The 12,661-nt window shown below is 41.7% G+C and overlaps 1 protein-coding gene across 6 annotated transcripts in view; it reads left to right on the top strand.

Annotated features, from left to right (window-relative positions):
• Positions 1-12,661, top strand: part of RASGRP3 (RAS guanyl releasing protein 3) — a 58,865-nt gene that overhangs the window by 45,189 nt on the left and 1,015 nt on the right. For 5 of the 6 annotated variants that reach the window (XM_041404343.1, XM_041404337.1, XM_041404338.1 and 2 more), the window contains 6 exons: positions 2,258-2,374; positions 4,619-4,734; positions 5,503-5,650; positions 9,136-9,172; positions 11,455-11,580; positions 12,086-12,450. In XM_041404343.1, the coding sequence (XP_041260277.1) occupies positions 2,258-2,374; positions 4,619-4,734; positions 5,503-5,650; positions 9,136-9,172; positions 11,455-11,580; positions 12,086-12,450 (909 nt within the window). The remainder of the gene's footprint in view (positions 1-2,257; positions 2,375-4,618; positions 4,735-5,502; positions 5,651-9,135; positions 9,173-11,454; positions 11,581-12,085; positions 12,451-12,661) is intronic. The other variant, XM_041404342.1, reaches the window with a different exon arrangement.

Here is a 12,661-nt window from a genome sequence, read left to right as displayed (position 1 = left end):
CATTTTCGAGGCAAAAGTGGAGCTGATCTGTTAGCATATCAGTCTGCTGTCAACAGTGACTTGAGCAAGACTTTCCTTCTGCTAAAACTGAGAGGAGACCCTTCAGTCAGTATAGCAGCCTAAAAAAAACTCTGAGGAATGACCACCAGCTGTAGTATAGCACCTCCTTGTCACAGTGTCTTGATTTTCCACACCCATTAGTGATCTTCTTGTTAGGATTTCTCACTAATACAGCTGTTATCTAGAGGACAACTCTGCCTGATGTAATTATACCACTGATGATGCACTTACATATTTTTTTTCAGTAGAATTCACTTCAATGTCAAAATACATAGATGTTTGCAAACATCTGAAAATGCTTTCTCAGTCTTCAATACCATGGTCCCTGTGCTGGTGAAATAAATGGGAGATATAGTCTGAATCACAAACTGCATGGCCAGTTAGTGCTCTGGAACATTTAATAAATTCAATTTGGTAGTCTCTGGACAGCCAGTTAACATCTTTCCTCATAGGATGCATTTCAAATACATAAATAAAATCATGGTTGTTCATTTGAGTCTATGAGTACAATAGGAGAACAAATATTTCCCTTTGGTTAGTGGTCAGTAACATGAGGATTTCATTGCAACTTGTAAAAAAAACCATAAAAATTGAATGAGACTTCAAATGAAATAGCCCAGAAGGAAAAGGAAGGCTCCAGTGATTTCAGTCTCTTTCTGACACTGTGCACTCAGACCAGCAGATGTTAAAAGCTCTCTGTCAGGTCTTGATAGTCTAGCACCACACTGACACTTTCAACACAGATGCTTTGAGCCTGTGCTTTTGGAAGATAGAGCTGGATGTTCAGGTTCACTGTACTTATGAAAATCGAATTTTGTTGATATAGAGGTGTTTTCTTATGAAAATTGAATTTTGTTGATAGAGGGGTGTTTTCCTCCCAAACTTACTCGTGCCCATTTGTATTTGTATGGGTCCAAATCTATCAAGGTTTTGATAAAAGCTGTTCTAACATTTGAAAAAGGAAAAGGCAAATTAATAAAGCAACCTACAAACAAATCCTTTTTTTCTTTTCCAAGCAAACACAGTCAAATATGAACCTGTGACCATTTCTCATCTGGATGTCAAAGTCTACAGCATCATTGCTATACACAATGATACATGTAACATCTTTACATGTCTTAATTGTCTCCCTTTCCAGTCACACCAATTCAGAGCAAGACAAATGAGACCCAGATTCTTTGCTCATCAGCTAACACAGGGGCCTTATGAGACTCTGAACCCTCTCCCTTCTGATCCAAAACACACTGAATTTTTTCTGCTTGACACAGCTTCAGCTGCTAGATGTTCAGTGGCAGATGCAGGGAAAGGCCAGTTTGTCTTGCAGAGTTGTCCATGTTAATTGGTTATTTTTGGATCCTTACCTGAAAATTTGTTCAGGTTTGTCCTATATTTCCTACTTGAAGAATCTGAGCTGCATTCCAGAGCTACTCCCAAAGCACTGTAGTGGTGTGGAGAGAGTCAGGTTGTGAAGCCTGTGCATCTAGTGAGCTGTCAGCTACTGTTTTGTCAAGACCAAAATGTTTTTAAAATAGAATAGTCTGGCTGGCTGGTGTTATCTGCAGAACAAGTCAAAGGTTAGAGCCTTTCTACTCAAGCTACCTAGATGAATCAAGCTGTGCATCCTGGCACGCGTCAACTGGAAACCAGCAGGATTGCTGAGCACAGTTCTGCCTTGCTTCTGCATCCTGCTGTCTTGCTGGCGGCACACAGAGCAGGGGCATGAACTTATTCAGGTTGAGGCAGTTCCTCATGTGGCTTCTGGGCTTGGTCCCTCCAGCAGGGAGCTGGGGGCAGACTGTGGTGATCTCCTCAGAGGTTTTACAAAGGAGCAAAGCAGGTTTCTGGGCTTACCTATTTCTGATGCCCAGTGTGTTCACAAACCCTGCAGACTCTGCTTCCTTCCCTCTTCCTTCAAGTCTCATTGCTGTTGAACCCTCTGGAGGTGTCAGAGGGGTTTGCTGCTGAGCTCCCTGGGCGGCAGTGTAGCTGCGAGGTGCCACAGAGAGCCTGGCTGAAGCTGTTAGTGAAGACAAGCAGCCCTTAGAAACCTTGCCTGATGTTTTGCTGAGCACATTTGTACAGCACGAGTACTCCAGTAGTTTGCCATTGTAGCTGTGACATTTTGAGCTGCTTTTACTGGGAAATTCAACTCCTTCACTGAGAATTGAAAATCCTTGTGTTCTGATCCATCCCTCAGCAGCCTACCTCCCCAACCACCCCCAACAAGCCAGTAGTGCCACTGGAGTGGGCATCTGGAGTGGTACCCAAACCTGACCCTACAGTCATCAACAAGCACATCCGGAAACTGGTGGATGTAAGTATTTGGACCATCACACTGCTCTAAGAGAATGGTAGATTTGATATATTCATCATTATAATTAATTTCAAGCTTATAATGAGATTGTTATGGTTGGGGTGAATTTCAAACATACCATCACAAATTTGAGCTGTTACTGATATGTTCAGAAATATTTATTTTATTCCTGCAATCAGCAATGTGACTAGTAAACAGGTTTCTGGGTGCAAATGAGCAGACTTTCAGAAGCATCCAAAACTTGGCTGCTGTTTAATAGGTTTGTCTAGCAAATATAGATTCAGAGTGCAAAGTTTAGTTTCTGCAGCTCTAGCCACACAGTTCATGCCTGGTAACAGCTGAAAAGAAAGAAAAACAGCTGAAAATTCAGAAACAAGGTCTCATACATTAATAGGTCCAATTAACTTTTCTGGAAACTCTATTTCTGCTTTTAAACTTGCTGTTAGTTTACTTTCCAGAGCATGTTATATATGGTAGAGTTGTCTTGATATCACTTCCAAAATGTGGACACGAAGTCACGCAGAATTAGAGCTGAGATCTTCTAGCCCCAGTTTAGAAGGTGACGTGTTGTGCTAGGTAATGTAAATAAAGCTCAACACCTCCAGATTCCTTTGGAGAGACTGAACTTTTCTTTCTCCTTTTTACAAATTAATAAGTATGTCTGGGAGGAACTATTAAATTCTGATATTGTTTGTGTTACAGATCACTAATTGGGGTCATGTTGCTAAGATAACCTAAACAAAGTCTTCAGTTCTCTCACCCACATTTCAAATATATCTTGTAGTTTACTTTTTGTACGTGCTCTTTTTTAAAACAAGTTTCATTTTTCTTCTAATGAGGGATGCCAGAAATGCACATACTGTTCCTGAATTGCTTTTGTCAGTGCCATATGCGTTGATAAAAATGAGTGAACATCCAAACCTCTCTTTGATAGCTTGTTAAATAGGAAGTCTGTCACAACTCCCTAATCTTTCCAGAATGAGCTGGATGGGAGTTTATGTTTGTTCCTATTGTCAAGGGAGTTGCAGTTCCCCTTTCCACAATTTTGGCCTGGTTCAGGACATGTGATTTGAGTTTGACAGGATTAAAACATGGTTTGGGATTTTATGGATACAGCTTACTAAAAGGCTCACACTACTCTGCACAACTGTTTTCACTTTGCCAGTATTTGTTTACTTGCTGCTTTGAATTGTGCTTTTAGCCATTGTTTTTATTACAAAAAGTGTTGAATACTACTTGGGTTTGTTGTTTAGTTCCTTCTTTATGATGTTTTTTTGAGGTCTGCCAGTCATTGGTTACAGTCATTTCATAGAAATGGGTTTCATCAGGTTCTTGTTAAAACAAGGACACTACAGATGCCTTTCAGGGGTCTTGGTATATTGATGTAATGTCTTTATCAACAACATTTTAATCTAATGAAGGAGCCTGTACTTCACAATGAGCCTCTCAGACAGTCACGTTGACTTTGGCACTCATGTTTTTCCCATCAGCATCACATGTAGCTTTAACACCACTTGCACATCCCTGCAAACAGGAAGACAGAATACAGTAACCCCTTAGCAGCTAAGGAGGGCACCCATCACTCTATGTGACCTTTAAATTTGATCCCATATCTATTTTTACTTGGTGGTGGATTGGGTCGCTGATGGAAGTGAATGGTTTTTAGACACAAATTGCTCATGATTGCGGCATCAAAATATCAGTAAACAAAATAGATTGAAACAGTACTGTGGCAGAGTAGAGGTGACCACCTAAAAGAAAAATGAAGCCAAAACCATCTGAAATACTCATAAGAAAACTGTTGTTGTTTTTGTTTTATTTCCTTTTTTTTAAATAAAAAAAGTATACTTAATGAAGTAAAGGGAATATATCATCACCTGGGGCAGAATTTTAGTGACATTTCCATCAAAGAAAAATAAAGCAAGAATAATTATGTGTGAAGACGTGTGGAGGATCATCATTCGATAAATGCTGATGTCAAAGTTTTCATTAAGAATCAGCCATTTTTCCCATAGAGTCCAATAATATGCATATTTAAATGCTAAGGAAAATAAAAGGAATAAAACAGATGCAACAGAGCATCTGGAGTCCAATAATATGCATATTTAAATGCTAAGGAAAATAAAACAGATGCAACAGAGCATCTGAAAATTAGTTTACCTGTGATTATAATGTTGAAGAGGTTGGTATAGACTCTGGATGAGCTAGATAATAGTACAATAATATCTTTTTTTTTCTCCTCAGTCTGTCTTTAGGAACTACGATCATGACCATGATGGTTATATATCTCAGGAAGACTTTGAGAGTATAGCTGCCAACTTCCCCTTCTTGGACTCTTTCTGTGTGCTGGACAAAGACCAGTAAGCTTGGAGATCTCTTTGTGGTGGTTTTTCCCCCTTTTCCTCGATTTAAAAATTCAGAAAATACAAATATTGAAGAAACAGTGTCTCCCAAATTGCTCCTGTTTGACAAGACTACTGAAAGCCAAATTCTGTTATCATTTAAATTCTTATACTCTAGTCAGTTCTTTAAGTCCTAGGTTGGAGTCCTGCTTTACCTGGTAATTTAAAAATCATTTATGTAATAGCTTAATGACAAAATCCTGCTGGGACTGAGTCAAAGCCCTAGAGTACTGTGAAACTACCTGGAGATACTCTAACCAGACCAGGCACCAGACTGATGAAACAAATAAGTTCTGACAGCACATGGGAAATGAGTGCATGTAGCAGAGAGGGGGTAACAAGTACTCTAGAAGGTGTATATAACATCCATTTCCTAGCCAATTTGGCTTGGTAATTCTTTGTATCCAGAATCTCTTTGACTGTGAAGGCTGGTGGCCAGCCAGAGGCATAACACTTGTTCTGTGTGAGCAGTAAGTCAAGCTCCTTCATTTAGTGGCCTGGTCCGTGCTCTCATACCACTAACAAGTGAGATAACAAAGTTCAGTGTTACTGTTTAAAGAAAGATAAGAACCACAAAGGCTGTAAGGGTTTTTTCCTTCCAGGAATGTTGCATCTCTTTCAAAGGATGTGCTTTGTGTGCTGCATGCCTTCTGCAATGAGAAAACCCCAAATTTTTCAGTGCCATGAGCAGTGACAAATCTACTCTACTTTTTATTTCCCTTGCAGAGATGGTCTTATAAGCAAAGAAGAAATGATGGCTTACTTTCTAAGAGCTAAATCACAGTTCCAGTGTAAAATGGGACCAGGGTTTATCCATAACTTTCAGGAAATGACCTATCTTAAACCAACTTTCTGCGAGCACTGTGCAGGATTTGTAAGTATGATTTTAATAATAGCATATCTTAAAAGCAACTTTTAGTCTTTAATGTATATGGGGTGGAACTGGCTCCATACAGTGCTGAAGTGTCTTGGCCAAATAGTACCTCATGGCAGTCAGAAGCACAAAACATTTATTCATGTTGTAGATGTGCTATCCAGTTTTGATTTAGTGGTTTCTGACAACTGCCATTTGTAAGAATTTCTGTTGGGGGGAAAAAAATTATGTTAGCTAAAGGATGTTAGAGACTATATGAATGGTCTCACTTGGTTTATCTTAAGTTCTTTAATTTGGCTTGATTTCCTATGTAAACAAACTCAAGGGAAAATAGATGTCTGGAGCAGAGGATGTAGATGAGGCAAAAGCTGTTCTTTCTCAGGAAATTGCACATGGCAACATAGATATGTTCATAATTCTCTGAATGGCTGTAACAGCCCTAATTTTCCCTCTATTGAATTAACAGATCTTCTAATTTGGTAAAGAAATCAAAAGTGCTTCCAGCAGTTCTGTACGATAAGAAATTTTAAAATTTATTAGTTGGAGGGTTTTTTTTTTAAATTTGCTTTTTTTTTCTCAGCCATAACTTATCAGTTATCACTTATTAGAGTACTCTCTACATATCTGGGAAAGGATTAGTTTTGTGGACATTTGTGTTGCTTGTAAACCTTCTCTAAGTTTTCCACTTCAAACCAAATGTAGTAAAGAATTACTATGATATAGAAGTTACTTTAATGGACACACTTGGCTGAAATTAAATGTCCACAATTAGGCAGCTGAAGCAGTAAGGGCAGAGGGCCATGTCCTCTGTTTGTGTGTGGCTCACATAACAGGCTGTAAACTCAGACCCTGTCCTTGCTCTCCAGAACAGATCTGCCTCTGCACTCGGCAACTTTATTCCATGATCTTTTGCACTAATCAGTATTTTTTCATGGTTGAAAGTAACAACAGCAGCACTGCAAAGCACAAAAACATGCTTCCTTTCAGACTCTCTCTGGGTTCCTGCTCTAGCCCATGCTCCCATTTTCCACTCACTCCTTTTGCGACGTGTCAGTTTTGTTCGGACGCTTGAAGCCCCTATCGCAACCGCTGCCGCTGATTCATGCCAGGGGGAAGAAGGAATTCCGCTTATTTCCGCCAGAGCTGCAGAAGCTCTGGCGGTGACATGGTCAGTGCTGACGTAGGAGTGTGCTGTGGCAGCTCCAGCAGACCCACGGGGCAGGGACAGCCACGACCTGAGCCTGTTGTTCCAGGCTGCCTTGGGAAGACGTCATTGCGTTCGTGACACTCAGTGCGTGTTTGGAAGGCTTCCACAGCAAACCAAGGCCCTAGGACTGCCCTGAAACGTCCTCTCCTGCAGATATTTTACTCCTGCATCAATTCTCTAATTGGCCATTGTTAGATTTTTCACGTCTCCCTGATTACATCCAGCGCAGGAATACAAATGAGTAAGGGGTTGTACAGGAAATGGAAATAAGGTCATTTTTCCTGTCAGCTCACTGAAGTCATTGGCATTGTTCTGTGGATGAGTTGGACTGATAGGACAGGAACCAACTACAGAATCTGCTGCATATTTGTTCTGCATTTCAGTGCTACTCATCCACGGGTGGAAACCTAATTTCAAACTGGTGCACTGATCCACAGTCAAAATAATGTGCACTGACCATGCAGCAGGACGAATTGACATGACAGTGCAATGCGCACAGCTATTAGAACGCTACAAACTTTGAAGGTCAAGTTAAGACCTAATGCCATTAAGCAGCACAAAGTTGATATGCCCGTGGCCAGTCGCAGTTCCGTCCCAAAGCTTGAGTTGCACCACGTGGCAGGGTAGGTGACTGGCCATCCTGCTAAGCTTTATAATCTGAATTTGCACAGATCCTCTTACCTTGGAGCTGGCTCAAGCCAGCTTTGCAGCAAAGCTGTGTCAGACACATTCAAAGCTTTAGGTCAGAATTTGTGACATGACATTTCAGCTAAGCTTCCACTGCAGTGTGTAGCCACAACAGTGGTGCCAAATTTGAGTGGGAGGAAGGTACAGAGATAAGAAGGTGAGGAGTGAGTAGAAAGGTCTGCAGTGAGAACAGATTAGAGCTTAAATGAAACAAGTAACAAACCATGTCTCTGACAGGGATCCTGTGAAAGAGATCTGGAAAACAGGCCATCTCTGCTTTCTCAGGAGGGACTGGGGTGCTCCCAGTTGCTGCCTGAGCACAGCAACTGCATTCGCTGTGCACATATATGGCACTAGCAAGAAAAGAATGAGCCACAGGCCTTCTATGGACCCAGCTCCCACTGTTGTCCTTTCTATTCTTTTGTTCACCATTCCTCTACCTTGTCTAATCTATCTCTGCCCTCTCCAGAGCCCCATTTTTGCTTGCTATTTCTTTTGTGCAGTCTATGGCGTGGCTGGTTTTTTTTCACCCAGAATCTTTCCTTTCTGTTTGCTTTACTCTTTCCTTTGTATTCTGAATGATCTTCATCTCTTCCTTTTGAACCTTTCTTTAATGACCATATTCACCCCCTGCTCTCTGTGCATGGATACTTATAAATCTGGTGAGGAGCCACACGCAGTTTCAGTTGCCTGGATGTGCTCACCCTCCCTGGTGAATGAGCTCAGGAAAAATAAACACCGGAGTCCCTAGTTTCTTTCCTTTTATGCTACAGTTAGAAAAACTGCCCCTGCCTCTCAAGAATGGAAATGCTTGTTTTTGTAATGTCGTGGCTGTAGATACAGTGCTTCTGAGTACATAGAAAACAATTTGCTAAGGAGTTTCCCTCTTTCCTGGCAATCCTATTCAGGTGGCAGTGAAACCTTCCCAAAAGTGGGACCACACACAGTGGACCTTGGATGTTTAGCATTTGGTAATTGCAAGTGTATGTCAACAAGAACACCTTCTGAGGAAAGGCAAAAATTGAATTTAGTGGCTTTTCTGCCCGTTTCATTCTTCATCTGTTTGGGTTGGGATTTTTTTAAGTTGGAAAAAGCAGGTGCACAAATCTGATTGCTATGGCTAGGTGTGCTGGGAACCAGTATAGGAGCCAATAACCTAGTTTTTATCCCCAGTGGTGTTTTCTTCTGCTCTGTTTGAATGTTATGGGTCAGTGATGTATCTGGAGAATGGATGTACGCAGGAAGTTCTCCTGCAGATACCATTGAGGGAGCCTAGAAGCAGAAGAAAGTAGTCTTCTGTTTTCACTAAGCTTGACATGATAGCACATTTTAACCAATTCCTGGAAGCAAAATTCATCTGTGTCTCTCCTTCTTTGGTAGTCCCATTACTACAAGTAAGTAGCAGAAGTAAGGGAGAAGCCACACAAGTCTTATCACAACTAGAGGGGGAGGTCTGCCTGACAGGAAGGGTGTTAAGAGCAGTTGTATCCTGTTTGTGCTTTTGTAGCCATTGGTACTTCCTCATTGTGACCTTGTTTTCCTTCCAGCTTTCTTTTCTGATTCCTTGACGTTCTTTTGTCTTTCTTTGCAGCTCTGGGGTATAATCAAACAAGGCTACAAATGTAAAGGTAAATAAATACTACAAGGATTTTTTTTCAAGCTATGCGTGGTGGGTTGTAGTACCAGTTAGTCAACCATACCTGTAACCAAAATGGCACGTGTTCAAACACATCTTGCATCTACATTTGGTATTGTCCATGAGCAGTGACTGCTGGCACACTATGAAGTTTCACTGTACTACAATGCACATTACTACATTAGAATGCAGTAGGAATGCACAGATTCTGTGAGATAAAGGTCCAAAACAGCCCCTTACTCCATGAGCTGTAACTTTCTCCCAGTAAAGACCTTGTAAATTGGAAAACCAGGTGTTCTTATCCTAACACTGAAAGATCCTGAAATATATCCCCTGAGACTCAGGTCAGGAAAAAGTCTGCTGGCAACAGTTTGTACATCCATGTACATTCATGTACATCCATGTGTCTGTAGTGAAGTCCACATGCAATTTAACAGTGGCTGAGCTAGAAATAGAGAAATATTTCATTCCCAGACTGCCCAGCAGATCTGATTGCAAGATCTTCTTCTTCAGACATTCAACGCATAAAAAATGCTAGAGCTCTTACATCCCTCTCCTTTGCCTTCATAAAATACTTAAATTTTTATGCAGTATTTGTACCCTATTAAGCAGGTCAGACCAAAAAGGGCTTTGTAGTGGTCTTCATTGGCTTCTAAATCCTGGACCTATTTATTTCTCAAGCAGCCCAACTCTGGCTGAAGGGCACTATTGATTTTCATAGCTGTAGCTGCATCTCAGTTATTCAAAGGGAAGATTCACATTTGTACTCTTTTCACTTAGTCTTACACAGACTCTGAGGAGAAGGATAAAGAATCCACAGTAATTTTGTTTTTTAGGATACACCATACTCCTGTGTCTCTCTCCAGCCACAAACCTCTCTTCCTCAGAGTGGGATGGGGAAAATGTCCATGGCTGGATCAACACATGTAATTCAGATATTCCTGAATACTGTCATCTTAGAAGCTTTGGCAGGGCTGGTTGCAGTCTATAGTTTTATTGGTAGGATGAGGAAAGGAAGGTAAAGTTTTGTCACACCAACCTGTAAACTCAATCTGAGATCTGAAAGTTGAGCTTCTGTCCTGCATCACTGCCTACAGCAGCGTCCCAGTGGAGACTGAGCAAAAGTGGTTCTGTAAAGTCAAAGTTACAGGCAATGAAGCATGAAAGCAGGAGAGCAGAGCTGCTCACTCAGATCCTGCAGTGGCCAACAAGTGTGAGGGTGCCTGCCTTTTGTTGCAGCAGCTACCAGCTGCTCTGTGTTCCAGCATCACTGCAGAGTGACACCCTTTAGGGATGAACTCTGTCTTTAGCACAGAGCTGTCGTCCTCTGAACACAGCAGGGGGAGGGAGGGAGTTCCTTCTTCCAGGTCTGCTGCTTACCCAGCACTGTGAGTAATGAGATAAAAGCTAGACTGCATGGCCTGCCAGTGACAGAAGGAGTCCTGCACCTCAAGAGAAATCTTTAGTATATCTGCTCACCTGGAACAAAATGTCGGGCTATGGAGCTATGGAGCAGCAGAAGAGAAATAAGGGGGATGGGAATTTTTAAACAATGGAAAAGGACACAGAGGAGAGCGAGATTGTGTTTGGGGCACATCCTCCACCCTTCAGCCATTTCTTGCATATGAGATCCATACTCCAGCCACACTTCAGATAAATGTACCTACTCAGGATGTATCCACAGTGATTTAAATCCCAGCAGAGGCTTGGAGTGCAGGTACTCAAAAAGTCTTTTCTGAGTGGATAATACACTTCTGCAGAGGTCATTCATGTGCTAATGTTGCTCACTGAGCTACTTAGACTAGTTTTAACCTACAGCAGTCTATACTGACCTCCAGCAGTCCTTCCAGACACTCAGGATGGATGCTCTGGTGTCTTCTAACCAAACCTGTTTACTATAATGGGCCATGCTGGGTCAGATAAAAGCCAGCCAGATAAATAAACCCCCTCTTGGGGGAACTCATGCAGTCGAGCAGAAGTTTTATACAGGATCATATCATTCCACATCTCTTCCTTGAGACTATTTTATGATTAAAATATCATCTTGTCTCTTCTGCTGCCATTTTTCTACTAATGGTTGTCATGGAAATGATCCCTTTTTTTTGTAATGCACTTCACACCAAATTATCCATTTCTGTAACACCCTTCAAAACTTCTGTTAAACTTTTTGTTCCTTCAAAGTCCTTTCTTGGTATCTGCCTGCTACTAGCCCTGAGGGATTACCAGATAGTTGTGGCTTTCCATTTGATGACTTGACAATTTCTTTTTTTACAGATTGTGGTGCCAACTGTCACAAGCAATGCAGAGACCTGCTTGTGCTAGCTTGCAGGAAATTTTCCAGAGGAACTTCAGTAGGCAGCAACCATGGGTCTCTGCCTAGCAGTCCATCTCTGCCTCCAGGTGAGAACAGTTTTCCTCCTATTTTAAACCCTTTCTGGAATCCTCTCTAATGGCCAATGTTCTTTCTGCCATTTTTATTTTTTCCTTTGTATCAACACACAAAGCAACACCTGTCCTTTTATACTATGGCTTGTGTTCACTCCTCAGCTTACAACATCCTTTTCTCCAGCGATGGCCTTAGTGTCCTGTCTAAGGCTCACTATCCTCCTTACCAGCACCCCTATCCCATCTGAAAAGAAATTATACTATATTTCTCCTTTTTTATCACTTAGGAGCAGGGAGATATAAGGCACAATTCTAGCACTGTCTTACCCCCTGAGCATGCAGATGGTGAGGCAATAAGATCTGTGCATGCAGTGTCAGAAACAGTTTCCAAGCAGCCTATGGATGTTGATAATTATAGCACTGTTCATACAAGGGGTTACCTCTCCACCCTCCCCCAGGCTTGCTACCTTTTTGTAAGCACCAGAATACTTAAACAAAACAATTCCACCCTCTCTTTCAGTCCAAGATGAAGTATTTGAATTTCCCAGTGTTGCTGCAGAACACCAGGACCTTGATGGCAGAGCTATCACCCTTGTCACTGGCTCTTCACGGAAAATTTCCGTGCGGCTGCAGCGGGTGACCACCAGCCAAGCAACACAGACAGAGCCACTCTGGCATGAGCCAGGTTGGAATGATTCAGGTTCCCATACTTTCCCCAAAATGAAGTCCAAATTCCACGGAAAAGCGGGGAAGAACAAAGGCTTTGCAAAGTGGGAGAATGAAAAGCCCAGCATGCAGGCTGAAGTAGAGCAAGAAGCTGAGGCCCCACAGGATATACAGGATCACAATGGGATAGAAACTCTCCCAGAAAGACAAGAATCTGAGGTGAGTTCCAGAAGAAGCCAAGACAGTTTAAAATCTGCTACAGTCTGAAGTCTCATAGGGTTATTTGATGGATTTCAGGAAGATTTTCCATTCAAATTTGTTATTGTTTTTTGCACAAGAGTCATTTTCAGAAGAATGCTAAATCATCCATAGATCCCTGTTTTCTACACTGCACTACACGTGCACTAAGACACTGTAGCTAGCAGTCTGG

Source organism: Onychostruthus taczanowskii, unplaced genomic scaffold (assembly GCF_017590055.1).
Source record: "Onychostruthus taczanowskii isolate IOZ18803 unplaced genomic scaffold, ASM1759005v1 scaffold21, whole genome shotgun sequence".
Classification (NCBI taxonomy): domain Eukaryota; kingdom Metazoa; phylum Chordata; class Aves; order Passeriformes; family Passeridae; genus Onychostruthus; species Onychostruthus taczanowskii.
This window is presented reverse-complemented; position numbering and strand designations above follow the sequence as displayed.